Source organism: Anopheles aquasalis, chromosome X (genome assembly GCF_943734665.1).
Source record: "Anopheles aquasalis chromosome X, idAnoAquaMG_Q_19, whole genome shotgun sequence".
Classification (NCBI taxonomy): Eukaryota; Metazoa; Arthropoda; class Insecta; order Diptera; family Culicidae; genus Anopheles; species Anopheles aquasalis.
The window spans coordinates 2,597,012-2,618,140 of NC_064876.1; the positions used below are offsets into that span (position 1 = coordinate 2,597,012).

The window sequence follows — 21,129 nt, forward strand, 5'->3', positions numbered from 1 at the left end:
TTGTTTACATTAAAGAGGAGTTAGCGCCTTTCCTATTTTGGCAATGGTCGTTATTGACCGTGAGAATTATGAGCTATTTGCTGTAATACCCAAACAACACGCGTTGTTTTATCGAACCAAGGTCACAATGAATGAATTCCTCAGTTAAACATTGATCTTGAGATTGAAAACCAACGTTTTCAAAGTCGGTTCTCATCCAGTGCCGTAAAAACTACTGGGCCGATGGATTTGAAACTTTTAACACATAATCTATACACTCTTTACCAGATAAACCCGTCAAGATGTCATGAAAATTGTTGATACTTTTTTGTAAACAAATCTTTAAAATTCGTGTTATTAGGCAAAGTGACAAAAAGGACCCGCTTTATAAATTTCAAAAATCTGCCAGAAATCGACAAATAGGAATATCAACTTAAACTCTCCTGGGATACCTAGATAAACTTATAATCTTTCAAACGAGTATCGATTTATACCTTTCTGATAACCCATCACGCATCTACGATGGGCACCGGAAAAAGTATCTCTTCGAAGACACGACTACCTAAATTTGATGCCATGGATTAAGTTTTTCATAAATCTTCCCCAAAATAGAACCAAATATTCTTCAAAAGTTGTAGTTTAAGATGCCATTCATTTGAAAGAATAAAGTGGAATGGTTACGTCACAAAAAATCGTCATAAACGATCCTTGTAGTTTTAGTCTACGACACGTGCAAGCTGGATCTTTTCATTGTTTGTTTAGATGTGTTTCAGTTTTTTGACACAATCCATCGCTGATTTAACCACTCAGATTGCAATTATAAACACTCAAGTTACACAATTTTGATTAATACACAACGAATTAAATGTAATAAATAATTTTAAAATTCTCCTTGAGGTTCCTACCCTCGCCTGGCGCTTCCTTTGGTATACTTTTCATCATTCCACCACCAAGCGGCCCTCAGATGACGCCACAAACTAAGGTAGTACATTCGAAAGAGGGCGCGCGGAAAGAGAGAAAACGAAAGAGAGACCGAGCAGCTAGCGAGAAACGGCACCGTTGGGCCGTATTCGGTCCGTCGTGGGTCCGTCTTTCGATCGCGCAGCGAAGCCACGCAGCTACAGCTACTACTACCAGGGCGATATAACTTCCAAGCCGTGGCCTGGATAGGTGGCTTGTAGCATGCTACGATCGACGATCAGCCGCGGCCTACGGCGATGATGATGCTGTACGACAACCTTTTGCTGAACGCCGTTAACCCTTTTTGAGAAACCTCTCTCTCTCTCTCTCTCTTCTGTCTCTCTCTCTCTTTTCCACAGTCTCTTTCCGCTTTTCTCTCTCTCTCTCTCTCTCTCTCTCTCTTCCACCTTCGCTCACGGCCGTTAAGACGCCGCCGCCCGTTAAAGCGGCTTTCTATATGCTCAGCCTCGCACAAAACCTTCGGCCAACCATCGGCTGCAGTTCGTGCGGATGCTGGCAGCACACGGACACGAGCGAGCAGCGCGAGACTCGCGTCGTTCGACGTCGCGACGTGTGTATACTTCTTCGAGCGATTTCTTCACGAGCGGCCGCCGAAGACGCAACATCGCCGCGTGCGCCCCGTGCTCTCCGATTTTTCCGTCCCGTTTTCCGTTCCGTTTGGAATTGTCGCGCGGAAAAGCGATCTCGCACCGAATCAACCAACTACCGGCTCGGAATCGGTTTTATTTTTTCAAGCGGTGTACTTTTTTGTACCGTGCGTCTGTGCGTGTGCTTAGTGTGTATGTGACCCGTTTTTCGTGCGTGCCAGAATCGTGTTGTGCGTGCCAGAGCAGCAGCAGCAGCATCATACCTGGGTTCGAAGGTGATCGACGTTGGTTTATGCTGCTACCTGAAATGTGCTTTCAGGTGTGTTTGTTTGTGTCTGTGTCGCTTGCGGTTGGTGCGGTAGAGGTGATCGTGCGTACACTCACCACCACCACCACCACCACCACCACCACCATCAACACCGTTACCTATGTTGATCCATCCAGCATCCAAGCAGGCCAGCGAGCAACCGAGGACGGACCGGGAATGGACGATCTCCATTCACTTCAATCAACGCATGAAACGATCAATCGGTGGGCGATCCTCTCTCGCACACGCATGCCGACGCCGACGGGGGTGAAACCGGGGGGCGGGGTGCGGCCTCGGAAAGCCGAAAGTGTGCCTCCGTTTTCCGCTTTTAAGGGGATGAATGGGGGTTGGGAAGGGGATGGGGTTCACTTTTTCTTATCATGTGGTTTAAAGAACGAGAGAGAGAGAGAGGGAGAGAGAGATGGAGAGAGAGAGAGAGAGAGAGAGAGAGAGAGAGAGCGAGAGAGAGAGAGTGGCAATCTGTGTCAACGGCGCCATGCCGTGTGCTGGCGCGAGTCCACAACAGGGGTTGCAAGGGGTGGTATGGTGCACGGGGTGCACCCTGCCGCGGCTACCCCTGCTACAGGTGACACACAGAGACAGTTTTGCCTCTCCCTCTCTCTTCCACCGTCTCTTTTTCTTTCTTTCTTTCTTTACAGGGGGTGCAAAGCCCAAACCACCAAAGACATCAACCCCTCACGGCGCACCCCCTTTCGGAACTAACTAACGCCCGCTGTTCCCAATTTGCTGATAGGCCTTAAAGGAGACGGGATAATATAAAAAAAGACACTTTTGGGGGCTCCATTCGGGGGTTGAACTGACCATCCCCCTCTCAGCCCCCCCCCCCCCCCCCCCCCCCCCCCAGACCGCAAAACCAGTCACCGGTGATGGAAAGGTATGTGAAAATGTGTGAAAAGTGCAATCAACTCACCTAGAGGCCGCTCCTAGAACGATCAACGATCAACCCCCGTTGCCCGCATCCCGCGCAGGGGGCCGCCGGGTGTCTTCGAACGTACTACACGTCCATCAAACGCGGAAGAGAGATCAGCAGCGAGGGTGATCCGGAAATACAAGTAAGTAGCCGAACAGTAAATGCTAGTATCTGGCCGCCACGTTGGCACTCGATTCGGCGCGTTTCGGTCCCTGTTTCCTGTTCGAGGAGTTTCTCCCCCCCCCCCCTCCTCCCTGGAGTCCTGGTATACCCTGGAACGCTGGTTGAATCTAAGTACCAAAGCTGAACCCTAGAGGGTGTACCATAACAAAAAATTAGAAGGGTTTCATTGCTCTGTTTTGAATATTTGTTTTCAACACCAATATAGCATTATGGGGTACTGGTGTATTCCTGAGACTCATATCTATCAAATGATGTATAAAAAGCGCTCGTGCAAAAGATGTTTGTTCGGAAAAATGTACTCCAAGGCGACTGGTGTCGCGAGTTTGCTTCGCGCGCAAGAAAAATCTCCACAAAGAAATGGTAGCGGTTCTCGTATGGAATCTTGGCATTGTTTTTTGGCATTGGCAGGACTTAAACGTTCTATTCATGAAGGGCCAAGGTCTAGGAAACACGGTAGCAGGTCGGCAACGATCTGAGCGCACTGAAAAAGGATCGGAGATAGCAAAAGTGCGATCCATACGAAAGCTTGCAAAAGAGACCAATATTTGAAGATCCTACCTGAATCGGTTGGCCAACGATGACCTAAAAGCAACCTCTAGAGCTAGGGTGAAGCGTGTAATTTAATAGTTGAAAGGATAAAACACCTTTCATATGAACGATCGATGCATTTGTTGTCAGTTTTGAAGGCGAAGAAACCGTTTGTTGTGTTCTCTGATGAGAATCTTTTCACGATTGATCCAGCAAAGGAATTCCTGCACGAATAGAGGCTCAAATCGCCCCTAAAGACAAAAAGATATTTCAGAGAACATAAAACTAAAGTTCAAGCTTGTTCGGCCACGGGACCTGTGAATCGTCACACCATTACACGGTTGGTTCGCTTGCAATCGTTTATCACCAAAAACCCTGGTCTTCTTAGTTGGAAACCTGATGTTACCGCAGGGTGTTTTCGTAATTCGCAACCGCTTGGAGAAATAAATTGAGAACGCAGGCCGACAAAACCCACTCATTTTGTTTGTTTTTTTGATAAACAATGAAATATAGCGCCAGTTTAAATATTTTTAAAAACAGTAGAAAACCTACAAAAAATGGCTTGAAACTTCGATAGAGGATTTTCTCATTTTTTTATGGTACACACTGTACTTGAGAAGACTGTGCAAATGATATCAGCAGCACTCTTGTTCTTGAGGCTGTTGAGTCACTGAAACAGATATCTCCCGGTGCCTGTCGTAAGCCTGTGGTTGTGGCCGTCAACAGACACTGTTCGAAAGAGTTAAAGAGACGCTCTTGGGACGAGTTTGGGGCCGCCAGTACGCCTCCACACCACCAAAACACAGGCACACGTACGCGGTTTTGTTTACTTTTTTGTATTTTTTTTTTATATCGGAGTGTGGGATTTCACAATCGCACGCGCTCCACCACGCGTTTGGTAGCAAAGTTTGTCAACGGAGGCAGCGAGAACCACTCGAGTACACTGCTGCTATGCGTACTTGTCTGTTTCCCAGACGCTTTTACTGCTTGGGAACCGTTTCCAGCTTCCAGCACCGTGAGCCACCATGTGGTGACTGTATTGTAGGCGCCATTCTGTACGCACACACCCCTACACTGGTCCTCATTAACGGCTAATCTTGCACGCCCCCCCCCCCCGCTCCGCAACCCTCCTGTTGCGAGCCTAATCGTCAACCGAATCGAACGTGCTGCTGCTGATGTATAGCGCTCGATGGATGGCGAGTCTCGAAGGAAAGGGTTGCGCAACAGGTGTCCCCTTGCCCACCCTACCCTCACACCGCGCGGTGCTGTGCTTTGGAAAACAACAAAAGAAAACCACGTACTCCGACACCGAGGGACTTTGTCGCGAAATTGTTTTTTTCTTTTTTTTTTAGAGAGCCTCTAGAAGGTTCAGCCACGGCCCTCGGGTTGGGGGGGGGGGGGGGGGGGGTCGAAGCGACCAAACCGCCTGCCGTCCATTGTGTGGTTGACATCACGTGTTGTGCGTGTTTTGGTTGCTGGCAAATAATGTGTTTGGGGGAGGTACGAATTGGTACCCCACCCGCCTCTTTTCCAATATCTTCGCGGCATCCCCTTCGCGCGCGTTGATTAATTGACCCAGACACTCTTTCCGGTGTGATGGACCCTTAAAAACGGACCCACGAGCCCACTAAACATTCTCTAACATTCTGCACACTTACGCAAACGAAAGGGATTCCTTGATGGTGCTGGTGATGTAGAGGGGGTGGGAGCAATAGGGGGCCCTATTATTCCCAGTGTTTGTCTCTCAAAAACGACTGGTTCAATGAGAATGAAATTATGAGATGCTTGTTGCGATTTCCTCAACTGCAATCAAACAAATGCAAACGCACTTCTTGAACATGGTGTGCATCTGTAATATTTAGCAATAGTTTTTTTTCCAGAATTTCTGGTTTTATTTGTGTCCGCGTCGTTGGCCGGACATTGCACAACATGCACAAATCATTGGAGAACAATTTAAGAAAATTAGAGAAGCTCGAAAAACGACTGTTGACGGGGGGCTTCGGTATTTAATTTTGCTTTGCAACACATGTTTTTAACATTTTTCGCTGAACGCTAATCCTTTCAAGGGTATTGTGTAAAAGTTTTGGGCCAATCGAAGCACAACTGACAAAGATACAGAGATTTTTGTAAAAAATCGCACCTCATGCATCATGCATTTTCAAAGTCCGGTGTCCATCCAGTACCGTAGAAACTACTGGGCCGATCGATTTGAAATTTTTAACACACACTTTGTACGTTCTTTGCTTGGTAGGCTCGTTGAGATTTCATGAAAATTGTTAATACTTTTTTATGAACAAATGGGCACCGTAAAAAGTACCGTTTGCGACGACTAACACGACTAACAAAATTTGGATGCCACTGATTAAGATTTCACTGAATGTTGCTCAAAACAGTACCAGATATTCTTCAAAAGTTGGTGTTTAATATGCCATTCATTTGAAAAAATAATGTTGAATGGTTACGTCACAAAAAATCGTCAAAAACGGGCCTTTGTTAGGTCCGAAAATACCGAAGTCCCCCCCTTAACTCGCGCGTTTGACACCCAAGTCCGTTTGGTGGTTCGTGGCATCCTTTACTTTCCTTCCCGCCCTCCAGTGATCCTTGCTAGAGCCGTGGCTCTGCTTGGCGAGTGTCTCTGATAACTGTTATCACCGGCAGAGGAGGTATCTAATTCATATCCAACAGCTAGGCTTTATTTGTAAATCAAAAAAAGGATAAATAAATAACTCTAGTCGTCTGCTAAGCTGAGTCGTGGTTTTGGTACCCCTTTAATTTTCATATTCGTCGCAGTTGCCATTGATATTTCATCCATAAGTTCATACAGTTCATGCCGAGTGTTTTCACAAGAGTTGTTTTCGGCTGCTGCCGCTTCCGAGCGGGTCAGAATCGAAGGAATCGACGGGATGCCCATTCGATCCACTGCTGTTTCCTGCACTACAGCGCGGCCTGCCAGCCAAACGGTCCCGGGTGTTGCGGGTTAACTGCGCAAAAATCCGGTTTCCTGACAACCAGACACACTGTGGCCGGTGTTTAGCACCCCAGAAACCGTCCGTTTGTGTCTTATTCACCGCCCCGCGGGGCGTGATGCACCCGGAAGTCATTTTCGCTTTTCGCTTGCGCGGTCACGGTGGTCCAGTTCAGCGAGGAAAAAGGATAAGCGAGGGTTGCCTGGTGGCCCCGCATGGATCTCTTTTGTGGCACTCAAAAATCGATAGCAAGCCAAGCCAGGCTGGCCTGGTCACTCGCGGTCTCGTTCACGTGCGCTCTCTCGCTGCGCTGCCTGCATCCCACGCCGCCCCCAGCGCCCGTCACCAGGATGTGGAAGATTTTCCTGGATTAGTTCCGTGCCAGTGGGCACGGAACTGTGCCGGCTGTGCGCAGTCGCGAGCGAGATGCACCGAGGCGTGATTGGAAATTTATCGATTTTTAGCGCGCTCTACGTGCTGTAGGATAAACGGTAGCGCTAGGTGTGAGCTAGGGCGCGAAAACTGACATTTTCATCATTCCCTTTTTAGTTTTTTTTTCCTTCCCATTTTCCTTGCGACCCCGATTGACCCCGATCCCGGTCTTTGGGAAGTGCGGATCTCGAGAGAGAGAGAGAGAGAGAGAGAAAAAAGGGGGAAGGGTGTGTGCAGTAGTGGCCCCGAAGGCCCGTTCGTTCCAGGACTCCCAAAAACGTTCCACAAGCAGCGCCATCGCTGTGAGATGCTGGGGCACCCTGTGAGTGCCCTGTGGCTGGGCCCGGGCCCGGGCCCGCTGTGGATTACTTCCAGCCGGGCAGGCTTAACCGTTCGCTTCACCGGTTACCATAGCCGCCGGCAGGCGCGTCACGCATCAATGGCGGATGTAGTGTGCCCACACCCGCACCCCTATACTGCACTCCGCACATATGAGAACCATTTGGAAGGCACTCGTGGTACTAGAAGCTTCTAAATGGGGGAATAAGCAAGCCCCTTTTGCAAACCACCCCCCATTTCCTTTTCGCCTCTCTCTCTCTCTCTCTCTCTCTCTCTCTCTCTCTCTGTTTGGCGACAAGTAGGGCCACAATGTCCGATCACAATTGCTCTACAATTTGCCGGTGACCTTTATATTTTGCATTGTGTTGCCTATTGCTTTACAACCCCCGGTAGCGAAGGGATGCGGCAACCTTTTTATTTTTTAATTTTTTTTTGTTGTTGTTGGGGGCCACGGAATCTGATAAGGAATTGTTATGCCCCTGCCGTCTGCAATATTGTTCCCAGGCCAGCGATTGCCGCATTGCATCGCGTTTATGATCCCTCTAGTACCTTTCCTCACATCACCACAGCAGGAAAAAAAAAACCGAAGGCGACGAATGTGGCCGGGACCTTATTAGAAGAAAAGGGGGTTGTTCTGTCCAATTCCCCACCCCATCGCTGCAGCATCATCATCATTGACATCGTCATTGTCGTCGCATGGGGTGCGACGCGATATAGCGCGCACCCTTGTGCACGTGCCCACCCTACCGGCAAGGGGGTGCAGCCGCGTAGGGTGCGGCCAACCCCTCGGCCACTCGGGGTTTGATTTTCCGTTGGCCGTTTCGCTAGAATCTGGCGCGAGGTTTCTGCTGCTGGCCAGGGCTACTCTACTTATCTCGAGACTCTGAGAGAGAGAGAGAGAGAGAGAGAGAGGGAGAGGGAGGGAGAGGAAGAAGCATTACATTTTCCGGCCCTTCTTTTGCACTCGTCCCCACCCCCCCAGCGATTCTGTTCTATTCTGTTGCGATAATTGAAAGTATTGCCACCCCTCCATGTGCATGTGGTTGAGAGGTTTGGAATGGTAGAATGGTGTGTCGTCTCCCCCTTTACCCTGTGCCCCACCACCGTTCCGGAGGGGTTTGCTGTTTTTGGTTGGTTGTAATAGAGATGACGACATGTGATTTCAATTTGCAGCAATACAGCAATCACAATTTCGTGTGCCCACCCCTTCCTAGCACCCCGTGCGTGCGTGCGTGCGTGCGATTTGTGTCTTTCAACGCAGCGACAGTGCTGCTATTGCTTCGAAAATATATCTCTTCCGGCCAATGCCAACCGTGCAGCGAACCGTGGCGTGGCAAACAATCTGCGGCATCTAGTTCGATGAGTGAATGCCGCTCGCTGTCATGTCAAGAGCACAGAGCACAGGATCCTTGACCTCGCGCCTCGCGCCTTTCCCATCCGGCCGAAAAATCGTTCACCATTTCAGTAGCGGCAGCAGCAGACAGTCGTGATGGGCTTCTAGGTGGTGACCATGGGGCGTAGTAGCGCCGTGCGTAGCGCCTTGGACCCTTTCGGGCGTGCACGCATTCCGCTGGCCTCGCTGGGATGATGCTGGGCAGAGGCGGTTTTTGGGGGTCTCTTTCGGTTTCTCTCTCTCTCTCTCTCTCTCTCTCTCTCTGTCTCATCTTTCTTTTATTTTCTCTTTTACCATCTTCTTGGAGGGTGGTTGATTAAGGGAGAGACAGACAGTCAGACAGAGAAAGAGGAATTCATCAATAGGCGCTTGCTTCGCGCGCGCGCGCGCCTTCTTTTGGAACCCCTCGAAGCCGCCGCCGAAATCGTATTTGTGTCGATCTCTCGGATTCCCGTTTTGCGGTCGCGCCATCGACATTCCTAGCTGGCACGTCGTCATCGTCGTCGTCGTAGATTCCAGAGCCTCGACCGAATCGATCGCGATCGCGCGGTGGTCACTTTCTCGGCTCGGCGCAAAATGAGGCCACAAATGAGGGGTAGGGGGGAGGGGGGGGTGAGTGTGCCATATCGCCTTGCGACCACATTCGCCACCGTTGAACGCGATGCGAGGTGAGATGCGGCGGGGGTCCTTCGATCGCTTCTCTCTTTATTGTTTTTTTTTGTGTATGCATTAGAAAAAAAAAAGAGACAACATTTGAATGGTGATAAAAAGTAAACTATGACAGATAGTTGAGTTCTGTAAAGTACATGTGGGAAGAGAGTTTATCAGTTTATTTGCACAAAAATTTGACGCCATTCCGAGCAGGATTCTGCAAGTTACACGCTAATTTCGACAAATTTTAACCCTTTCTGTGTCTTTTCAATTAATTCCTCCTCCGTTGTTTGCATTAACGTTGTTTACAATACATCCTACGTTTAAAGTTGGCCCCTGAAATGAACGTAGCGAGGGTTCGCAATCAGTTCGGTATCACACTTTTCGTCTGAATGATCTCCTCGTGTCCTTGCCTGCTGCTTCGAAATCAGTGGCAGGGACTTCCTGACTTTCTGCCATTTATTTAACTAACTGTTTGGCCAGTTGGGCACCGATCTAACGGCCAATCGCAGCTAATCGCACATCCTTTGAAGCTTCTTGTCAGTCAGTGTCGTCGGCCGTGCAGAACCATGCTTTCTTGTGATGCTTTAAGGTTTTCGGTAATTTCTGGAAAAAAAAGAATCATTTTTGAGGATTTTTTGTGACACAGCCATTCAGTTATAATCTTTCAAGTGTACATGACATTAAACTGCATATCTAGAAGAATATTTGGTTATATTTTGGGAAAGATTTATTGACGACTTCATCCATGGCATCAAATTTATGAAGGAGCGTCTTCGAAAAGTTACTTTTTACGGTGCTCATCATATCGTAACTGGGTGATGGGTGATCAGAAATGTGCAAATCGATATTCGTTTGAAAGATTATAAGTTTATCTAGGTAGCCCCGGAGAGTTTTTTGTTGAATTTCCAATTTTCAGATTGTGGGCAGATTTTTGAAGTTGACAAAGGGATGCTTTGTGTCGTTTTTCCTAGAAACACAATTTTTGGCGATTTGTTTAAAACAAAGTATCAACAATTTTAATAAAATCTCGACGGGTACACTTGGCAAAGAGTGTACAGATTATGCATTTAAAATTTCAAACCAATCGGTACAGTGGTTTTTACGCTGGGCACCGACTTTGAAAACGTTGATTTTGGGGGAACGCTCTTCAAAGTAGCGAGCTGCATTATGATTAATATCTTTGTCAGTTGTACTTCGATTGGCCCAAAACTTTTACACAATACGCTTGAAAGGATCAGCTTGCAGGGAAAAATGGTAAAAGCATGTGTCACTAAACAAAAATTAATTACAGAAGCCCCCCTTTCAATTGTGTAGCAATAGCGCCCGAGATCTAGCAGACATGACAAACTGGCGCCATCTCCGCGAGAACTCACCCCCCCCCCCCCCCCCCCCCCCCCGGACGTGGCCCTGGCTAGGACCCCATTGGCCAGGACCGGCAAACCAGCGAGCGTCCAGGCGCTCGGTCAAGGTCACTTTGCATCAAAAAAGGACCTCCGGATGCCCGGTACCGTGTCCCCCGATTGTTCCCCGTGTTCACACACGGGCGAGAAGGGTGTCACGGTGTGTATTTCACGCTTGATTGCGATTGGTGCTTCCTCGATTATCCTTTTCATCTGCCTCCCGGATGCGAATCTCTGGCCTCTCCCCGGTATCTCCGGGAATGCGAAGAGAGAGAGAGAAAGAGAGAGAGAGGGAGAGAGCAAGGATGTAAAGATGGCCCGTGTTTCCAAGCCGATGGGCAGCGCTCATTCGGCGAGCGTGCGCAGCAGGCGGCTCCCTTTCTGTTTTGCGGGGGGGGGGTTGCAGCTAGCCAGCCAGCCAGCCAGCCAGCCAGTCAGTCAGCCAGTCAGCAGCACCAGTTCAGCGCGAGTAGCGCACTAAGCACATTTCCACCACCAACCCCCTTAAACCCTCCTCGAAACTGTCATGCTGGAGCAGGCGCCCGCATGCTCGCCTCGGCTGATCGTTGACGTTGCCATCGTGGAGTTGATTAATTTGGTTAGGATCTTCCAGTGGGGGTCTTTTTAGGGGGTGGGGCAGGTGAGGTAACGGGGGGGCCCGGCGTCAAGGTGATGGTTTATTTTTTTTTTTTTGGGCGACGTGGTGGCCAGTGAGCAAATTGAATTTTGAATTCGTTCCGGCAACTTCAAGTGCGCGCCTTTTGGGCCCTTTTTTTTGGGGGGTGGGGGGGGGAGAGATCCTTCAAATTAACTCACTAGCCCTCCTCTCCACCCCTGGCCACCTGGCACACTGGTTGAGTGATTTCTTGTGGTGCCCCGACCGCAGAAGCGTGACTGACGGTGAAAAACCGATCAAAAGGGTGGGGGGGGGGAGGGGGGGGGTGTTGAAACAGTGATTGAAATGTGTGATAAATCATAACGCGTCGTGCTCCTCCGCCTGTGTGATTTGTGAGTATTTTCCGTGCGTTTATTTGTTTGCCCGTGTCGCGTTTCTACTGCTCTCCATCCTCTCCGCCCGTGCGCCTTCCCCATACAGCGGTGGCTTCCTGTTGATCGTGATGTCGCATCCATCCCGCTTTCCTCACCGCAGCGCGTGTGTTCCTGGATTTACGGTGTTGACAGACGCGTTACGTTCGCTCCGGTCATCATTCTCGTTTTTCTCTCTTTCTCTCTCTCTCTCTCTCTCTCCTTCTCTCTTTCTCTCTTTCTTTGTTTCTTTTTTAAAAACAAAAAAAAAAACCGCATAGTTGTTGTTTTCGGATCCTATTTTGCGTATTTGCAGGCGGCCACAACGATGGTAGCAACCCATAACCCACCTTTCCACAATCACCCATAACCCGAAGACACAAAAAATAACACACAAGGAAGGACTACGGTACGGTACGGAAGGGCAGCCATGGCACCAAGGACTCGGGCGTGGAACAAGTAGCACTCGTTAATCACTAACCAACACGTACCCACATTTCTTCTCTTCTCTTCTCTTCCTCTTACACAGCTACTAACTAACTAACTAATGTGTGTGTTTTTTTTCTGGGGGGGAATAACTCTTTAGCTCAATACCATTTACCGGCTCTAGCTTGCGCGCGCACGCACATAACCATTTCACTACTAACCGCATAAAGGGATTTTTAAAGGGGGAAGAGGGGAGCCCACACGGTAGAAGTAGTTTGTGGGGGAGAGAGATATAAAGAAGTACAGAGTTACTGATATGAAGTGTTACCAAATTCACACTGCTGTATCTTTTAAACTCCTCGTAATATCGACGCCAAAATTGTTTTAATTATAGTTTAATAGATTGTTTACAAGCTACCAAAACCATTTGCATTTATGTTTTGTAGATTTTTTTTATCGTGATGTAATTCAAACCTATCAGCTGTTATGGCATTTATTTGGCTGGAAAATCACAACCTTCAGCTATAATTCGTGAGCTCAGTCGCCTTAAAATGAACAAAATGATTGTGTATCGCTCCATAAATCGATACAATGGTACCTGATAGCACTACAAAACGCTACGGAAGTGGACCGAAACAAACGCGCAATATCGCCAGAAATGGTTTCGGAAAGTGAAGGCCACAATTCAACGAAATAAACTGCGCCTCGCAGTCCATAAAAAAGACCTCGCAAAAGATAAGAACATTTCGCTCGATCCTATGCAACGCACAATAATGAAAAAAACCGAAGTCATGGGTTGAGCCTTACAACTTCCAAAAACGGCAGACAATCTTACAACGCAGCAAGCGAAGAGGTTCGGTGCGGAACGAGCAAAGGAGTTGTTGCGCAGTGCACGACACGTGGCGAGTTTTCCAAACATTCTGTTCTCCGAAGACGTGCCTACCAAAATTAGATGCCACGGATTAGTTTGTCAATGAAAGGTTTGCTCAAAACTATACCAAATATTCTTCATAAGTTGGTGTTCAATATGCCATTTACTTAAAATATTAAAGTTAAATGGTTACGTCACAAAAAATCGTCAAAAGCGGGCCATTTTTTTGGGCCCGAAAATATCGCAAGATCACATTTGTGCAGCATCAACTTGTTTTTTTTTTTCTCGGGGCCGTTAGAAGTCTCTAGTCGAGCCAAAGGGTGGCCACATCGAGCTAAGGCGAATAGTTTCGGAAAATTTAATTATTTTAAAACAATTTCGTCTTGGGAATCAATACAAAATTCTTTTCAAACAAAAAAGTTATAGTGTTTTGAATCGGTAACACATTCATGCCAGTAACCCTGTAGAAGTAGTAGAGTAGAACGAGAGAGAGAGAGAGTGGCTGGTGATGGGAGTTTGTGATCGGGCGCTACTAACACTAATCACTTTTGCTTCTTCTTCTTCTTCTTCTTCTTCTTCTTCTTCTTCGTCTTGTGCTTGGCTCACTAACTCTTCTGCACTCCATCCAAACCAACTAACACCGATGAAAACGATGACAACGACGCCAAACCGTAGGTTTGGTTTTCTAATCGACGGGCAAAGTGGCGCCGCGAGGAGAAGCTGCGCTCGCAGAAGCGTCTCATTAGCCATGTGGGAGGCGGAGGAGGCGGTGGGGGCGTGGGAAGCGGCCTAGGAGGGAGCGGCGTCGGTGGGACCGGCCTGATCGGTGGACCGGGCGGTCCCGGTGGCGGTTGTGGCGGTGTCATCGGTGGTGGTGGTGGTGGTGGCAGCATACCCGGAGGAGGAGGAGGAGGAGGAGGAGGAGGAGGTGGCAGCAGTGGTGGGGGCAGCGGTGGCCCGGGGGGAGCAACCGGGGGTGGTTCATCGTCTTCCGTGCTCTGTTCCCCTTCGCCGTCCTCGTCGGTGGCGGCTGCGGCAGCGGCAGCAGCGGCCGCCGCCAAACTCTACCAGTCGGAGTACGACAACCCGTACGGGGCGGCCGGCTCCGTCCCGGACTGTTACAGTGGTGCGCTCACCAACACGGCGGCCGGTGCGGCCGGCCTGATGACGTCACAGGCACCACGGGACAACTACCAGTACTTGCTGTCGGACTCGCTGCACTCGCTCAGCATGCCTTACTCCTTCCACCATCGGTTACCGTGCAGTTCCCCGTCGGCCGTACAACCGATGGACCTCAACACGCACTCGGCGGCATCGGCGGCGGCCGCAGCGGCTGCCGCGGCGTCCGCCGCCGCCTACAGCCAATCGATCAGCATGACCGACCTGTCCCAGATGACACCACCGAGTGCGGTGGCAGCGGCAGCGGCAGTCGCCGCCGCTGGGCTACCGCCCGTCCCACCGCGCCACCTACCCACCAGCATCATCACCAGCAGCGGTGCGATCGCGGTCAATCCCGGCGTCGTCGTTACCGGTGCCAGCAGCAGCAGCACCAGCAGCACGACGGCAAACAACAACCAAAACACGCTTGGGGAGCTGGAGGCGGGTGGCCCAAACCCCACCGGGGGTGGATCTGGTGGTGGTGGTGCCAGTGGAACCAACGGAAGTCAGCAACAACAACAACAACAACAACAAGCAGTCCAACAACAGCAACAACAGCAGCAGGGTGGCCACTACATAACGCGGCTGGAATAATCCTCAATCTCGTCGGCGGCGGCAGCGGCAGCGGCAGCAGCAGCGGCAGCCATGCTGCCGATTCTGCACCACCACCACCACCACCATCCCTCGTCCTCCGTGTCCATCTCGTCCTGTTCGCCTTCCCCGTCCTGTTCATCGAGCTCGTCCTCGCACCAGCCGCCGCTACCACCCCATCATCCCCTGCATCATCCCCTGCATCATCCCCATCATCATCCCCATCCCCATCATCATTCTGCCCATCACCAGCATGGCGCTTCACCCTCGCATCCCCTTTCTCACCCCCATCCCCATCCCCATCCCCATCACCATCCCCATCCCCATCATCATCATCATGCGTTGCACCACCTGGCCGCACCGATCACCATGTCCTCCTCTTCCTCTCCCTGCTCCTCGACGACTTCCCCGTCCGGTGCTGTCGTCACCTCATCGCTCGTCCTTCCACCACCCACCCCCCCGCCACCGATGGGGAGCGATCTTGCCCTACCGTCGGAAGTTGTGTCCGGGCTATCGCACCACCTTGCCATGCTCTCGTCCTCCGGTCATCTACAATCAGCAGCAGGAACAGCCACCATTCAGTCACACTCGCACCAGCACCAGCACCAGCAACAACAACAACAACAACAACAACAACATCATTCCTCCCAGCAACTGTTTCATCACAACCAACTTCCGGCCGGCCGGGGGTCACCCGGTGTATCGCCTGGCCAGCTACCACACCACCAGCACGGACACCAAGAACTGGTGCCGGCAAACAACCATCATCATCATCATCATCATCAACAACAACAACAACAGCAACACCAGCAACAACACCATCCGCTGTTTCGCCGCCTCGAATCGCTGGCTTGCTCCAAAACAACTTCACCACCCGCAGTAGCACCACCGTCATCATCATCATCATCATCATCGTCACCGTCATCGCTGGTAGCCCGAGCTGCTGCTGCTGATGCTTCCACTGCCGCAACCGAGGGTGCTGTGAGGGGCGAAGCGGGTCGGTCGACTAAACCTGGTCCGTGAGCTCGAGCGGGAAGCTTTGTGGGGTGGGGGGGGGGGGGATGGAAGAATGGAGCGGAATGGAGGTGACACCACCAGGTGGATGTGTGGTGAAAAGAGTACAGGAACACAATAAGATTGATTGAAGCAGTGGTTTTTTTTTAATTAAATAAGATAGGAAGGAGTGGAAAGGAAATGAACGAGAGAGAGAGAGAGAGAGAGAGAGAGACAGAGAGAGAGAAAAGTTAATCAAAAGCAGAAACGATAGAATTGAAACAATTGAAACGATCCTAGACGTAAGCGTAGTCGTAGCCGTAGTAGTAGTAGTAGTAGTAGTAGTAGTGGTGGTAGGTAGCGTTGCACAACCGATGCAGACGCCGTTTGTGACAAGAGACAAGCCAGAGACCAGGATGTACACCTGGCAGGGCGCCTTGATTCGGCGAGGCGAACGCATTCTTGTGACGCATTGTGATAATACTGTAATACGTGTTAATTAACGAACTGCAAAAAGGCATTAGAAGAAGCAAAACACGACGACGACGACGAAGAAGAAGAAGAAAAAGCAACAATCCAGCAAGGAAATATATTAATATACATACAGGGGTTAGGCATAACAAAAAAAAAAACATGCAACGCTTTCGACGCAACGCGGTTGCTTTTGTTTTTTTGTTTTGTTCGTTTTAAATATGTGTCTTGTCGCAGATCACATGAACAGTTTTTCATTCACTTTGGGTTCGTTTTTACATGTCCCTTGGAAGTGAAGTGAATGTTGCGGTAGATTTTGGCCCTTTCCTTTCAAAAAAACACCCACAAGCGACTTCTCCGTTTCGATCGTTCAATCGGTTCTATTGGGTTGGAAATTGTTTGTTGACGTTTGTCTCGGACAAATAAATCTGATCGTCTCCGTGACCGTGAAGTAGACACACTGCTCACTAGCGAATGATGACTCGTCCAGAGAAAAGGCTAACTTGTTGCTACTCTTTCATACGATATGAGACGATCAGCCATTTGAAAGGCTATAGAGTTTGAAAGGGGCCCTTTGTTTTTGCAAGATTTGTGCTTTTTACCCAATTGCGGTTTCACATTTAAAGCCACACTGAAAGCGAACAATCTAATGCCAGGTGTCGATGCATATGAAACCGACTTTTTCCTTCTAAAGCGATATCTGCACCAAATGGAGCTTTGAAGTCAGTCCAAGTGGTTTATTTTGTTAAATCCGTTAAACATAATCGGTGTGCAATTATTATTAATTTAACATCGGTTTTTTTTTCTGGCAAGGCATCCAAGCAATTGCCCAAGATAAAATTTAAAATGTGTAGCTAACGATTGGCCATTACCTTGGAGAATAATTATTTCTCCATTTTCCACAAGCACAAGCGTTTAGTTTTCGCAAATCAAAAAAGCACAGTTTCATATGCATTACACCCCGGTGTGTGTTTGACTTCTATTGTGTATTTCTTTTGTTCGTTTCGAAAGCTTGTGGAGCAATATGCTCCTGTACGCTTTTGTAAATAATACAATGCAAGTTACAGTCGTGGTGTGAAGGTTTTTGTTACATTTTCTATGCCTAACCCCTGTTTTTTTTAAAATGCCTAAGACATTACATATACAAACCTTACCTTACACTATGGTGGTTATTTATGTTGAATGTGATGCAGGAAAACAGCGGAGTAGTCAGGATCTTTAATGCTATCGAATCGCGGCTCGCCACTCGAATCGAGTGTAGTGTGTTATGTATAAAAAGGAGAAGAAGAAAAGAGAAAAGGCAAACCAACGGCTCAAAGCCGGCTCACCATTTTAGCCAGATTTAGTCAGGGTGTCTTACCTGGTAGTAGTAATAATAGTAGAAGTAGAAGTAGTCATACTAAAACCGGTACACCACCCCCCGGTAAGCGTTCGTTTTATCATCGAAAATAGAGAGAAGGAGCGAGAGAGAGAGAGAGAGAGAAGATGTGTCTTTGAGGCGGGTTTTGTGGCTCCCCCCATCGTACGCACTCTTCCCTCGCCCACGAAATCAGTGCGCAGCAAGCTGCGTTATCAGTACGCCCGTCGTATGAACGAAGAAAACCCCGAAAGGTGACTAACGATCGATCGAACGTTCTTTTGGTTTTTTTTTTTTGTTTTCTTTGTTGTTGTTCTGGCAGGCAGACAGGTGGACACAGGTGGTTTTAAGGACACATTTCGAGGAGTTTCGCAGAAGAATTCGGTGCACCGATGGTGCGCCTATCAAAAAGCGGGGTGGCCCCGAAAAAAAACCAAACGAAAGCCGATCTCATGATTTGGGGAATGATTTTTTTCCGTTGTTGTGGTTCTCGGCGCAAGCGCAAGAGACCACAGAGAGAGAGAGAGAGAGAGAGAGAGAGAGAGAGAGAGAGAGAGAGAGAGAGAGAAAGAAAATATCATAACAACGTAAACAGCAAAACCAACGAAACGTGTCAAACGGCTCTACTTACTGCTTTCCTGTTACGTGCCGTCCCGGTTTTTTGGGGATGGTGTGATATCCTGCTGTAGATTGAAAGAAAACATCTCGCCAGATAACCGAGCGGGATCGGCTAACGACTAACACGGCATCTAACAACCGGCACCGGCGTCTTTCTATTTCTAAACCAGCCCGTGTCAGCCCGGCCGGCGACTCCTCGACCGGTGTCGTTCTGGCCACATTCTGGGGAATTCTCGTGGATTCTCTCTCGCTCTCTGGTCGCTCTTCTGCACACTCCCCTTTACTCGCTGTGTGATCTTTTTGTTTTTTTCCTTTTTGCACATGAATGATTTTATGGTGTTGTTTTTTTTTTTTCGTTCGTTCCCGTACTCGTATCCTTCTTATTTATTTCTCACTTCCGATTCGTTGTCTGTTCCGTTTCATTTCCTTTTGCTGTTTATGTTATTCGAATTATTTTTTTATTTCTTCTTCTGTTTTTTCTTTTAAATTATTCTGATTATTTGTTTATTTCTTCCTCTGTTTTCCACCATCCCTTTTTCGCGGGGGCGGCTTTTTTTCCAGGACCAAGCCATGCGATGAGCAGTGCAAGCGAGCGAAAAGCGACGAGATAGTGTAGAGAGAGAGAGAGCGAAAAAAAGTGCACGTACGCGAAGGACACCAGCGGACGCAATCGATCCGCGATCGTAAGGATGGCGTCATCGACGACGCCATCATCGGCAGGGGCGTTTAATGGTACGGCCACGGCCACCATCAGCACCAGCAGCAGCAGCAGCAATAGCGGCAGGCTGAATCTGATGGCTGTGGCAGGGCTTGGCTTGACACCAGCCCACCAATCCGGACTGGCCGGTGGTAGCCGTCCGTATGGCAGCAACAATAGTAGTAGCAGCACCAGCACCATCAGTCGATCAGTGCCATCGCTCATCGGACGGCAGCAAGCGTTGGTGCAGCAACAAACCATCATCGCTCATCATCAGCAACAGCAACAGCGCCCGGTATCGTTCGGCTCGCAGGCCAAAGGACTGCTGAATGGTCCGGGGCAGAACAACTGTTTCCTCAACTGTGCCGTACAGGTAGGTGTTGCCTCTTTGCCTGTTTTTTTGTTTTTTTTTTTTTGATCACTTTTGTAGCTCTTGCTAGTTGCTCTCTGTGAGGGGATGAGCAAGGCGGGTGCCACGTACGTGGCGAGCGCATTCTGCTACGAGCAATGCACCACCCCGGCCCCGGGCTGGGCACTTCCCATCGGAAGCAGCAGTCCTTTAGTTGGGGCTTCAGGGAAAGGGAGAAAATCGGAAAGGAAGACACACAAGCCCTGGCCAAAGTACCCTGGCTAGCACCGTTCCGTTTCGTTGAGCACACCGTCCCCCCCCCCCCCCCCCGTTCATCCCGGGGTGTGGTTTTTGCTTTTTCTTCTTTTTTTATCCTCTCTCTCTCCATCCTCGTCCCACCCATCCCACCCACACAGCTTCTGGTGGCGTCAGCGAACCGTGGCACGGATTCCCACGATCGCGTAATTAAATAATAATACAACTCGCACCCCCCCCCCCCCTCTCTAGCCCCATCGCACCACTCGACACTTTTTTTTCTCTCTCTCGTTGTGGAGGCGAAGAAGTTCCATGCCACAGAAGCCAATGTAACCCCCCCCCACCCCCCCCCCCCCCTTCCTCCCATCCCTTCCACTCTGTCAACGAGCCCACGAGAAGAAGGGTTGCGAAAGGCGGGGTGCCACGACCCCCCCCCCCCCTCCGCTGCATCCGGTCGCTGCCAGGCGACGGCGCTGACATTGATGCATTTGCATTCCGCATTTCGCGAACGCGCCCTGCTGCCTCCTGGTGGCCCGCTTGCGTCATCACCCACGCTTCCTCCGCCCGGGGAGGGGGTGGTCACCCTTCGCCCCGGTTGGTCATCGGGCTCGTGCGGTCCTCGGTGGTGGTTCAGGGTTCCATCTGATTTTTAGTTAAAACTTACCTTAAAAAGGGGCTCCTAATTATCGGGCATGTATAAGTGGGCAAGTATAGTTGTTGTTGTTGTTGTTGTGGTGCCATGAAACATGTGTTGTGTGTTTTACTGCTCACGATCAACACGCCACGCCGGGAAGTTGGGGACGATAAAAAAAAAGAGAGAAAGAGAGAGAGAGGGGCGGGGGTGCAGAGGGAAAGGGTTAAGGGTGCTACCGAATCGAGCAGCCTGCAAGCCACAGTTAAAGGTCCTCCGGTCCGGCCATTCCGCGGCCCGATCACGGTGCATCCCCGTACCCGCAACCCCTTCCCCAAACATCCCCCTACACTTGCTGCGCATTTCAACTTCGATTCGACTGCGTTCGGCACGTCGCCGGTTTTTTTTTTTTTCTTTTTTTGTTGTCTGTGACGGATGATCGTGCCTTGAATAATGGATAATCCCCTTTCCCCACCACCCCTTTGTTCACGTTCCCGGGCAGCGCCGGGTTCGTCGCCAGCCACGATTCTGCCTGCCAAGTCTCTTTTGTCGTTTTTCGGGGGTGCGGGCTTGATCCGAATGGTGCCTGGTGTAGCATAAACATGTTTCCGACACGACATCGATATTTCCGTGGTTCCTTCTAACCCTGCCCACCCCTCAACCCCCCCCCCCCCCCCCCTCAATGCAGATCGCCCTCTTGCTGCTACAAAGTGCTACAAGTGCGTGATGCACATGGGACAGGCGCGGTTAATGGTGTGCGTGCCCGGAACCCATCACTGTCATTACACTACATTTTCCCGTTTCCTCCTCCCCTCCCCCTCATGCGTGTGATTTTCGTCGGGATGTAGCTTCGGCGCACGTGCTTCGGCTGCCTGTCCGAAAAACAAAAACCCGGCTACACCCGGCAGCAGCAGCAGCAGCAGCAAACAACAACAGCTGCCAGTGCCAGTGCCGGTGCATCGCCGCCCCCCACCCCCCCCCCCTCCCCTTTTTTTTGGCAAGCGGA

The 21,129-nt window shown here is 49.8% G+C and overlaps 2 protein-coding genes across 2 annotated transcripts in view; both read left to right on the plus strand.

Annotated features, from left to right (window-relative positions):
• Positions 1–2,728: 2,728 nt before the first annotated feature.
• Positions 2,729–21,129, plus strand: part of LOC126571518 (uncharacterized) — a 63,178-nt gene continuing 44,777 nt past the window's right edge. Inside the window, exons 1-2 of the mRNA XM_050230107.1 lie at positions 2,729–2,927; positions 18,753–19,261. Of these exons, the coding sequence (XP_050086064.1) occupies positions 18,881–19,261 (381 nt within the window). The 5' untranslated portion in view covers positions 2,729–2,927; positions 18,753–18,880. The remainder of the gene's footprint in view (positions 2,928–18,752; positions 19,262–21,129) is intronic.
• LOC126573490 (homeobox protein Nkx-6.1-like) lies at positions 13,656–16,937 on the plus strand. The gene is made up of 3 exons (XM_050233693.1): positions 13,656–13,674; positions 14,043–14,534; positions 16,843–16,937. The coding sequence occupies exons 1-3, from the start codon at positions 13,656–13,658 to the stop codon at positions 16,935–16,937; spliced, it is 606 nt and encodes a 201-aa protein (XP_050089650.1).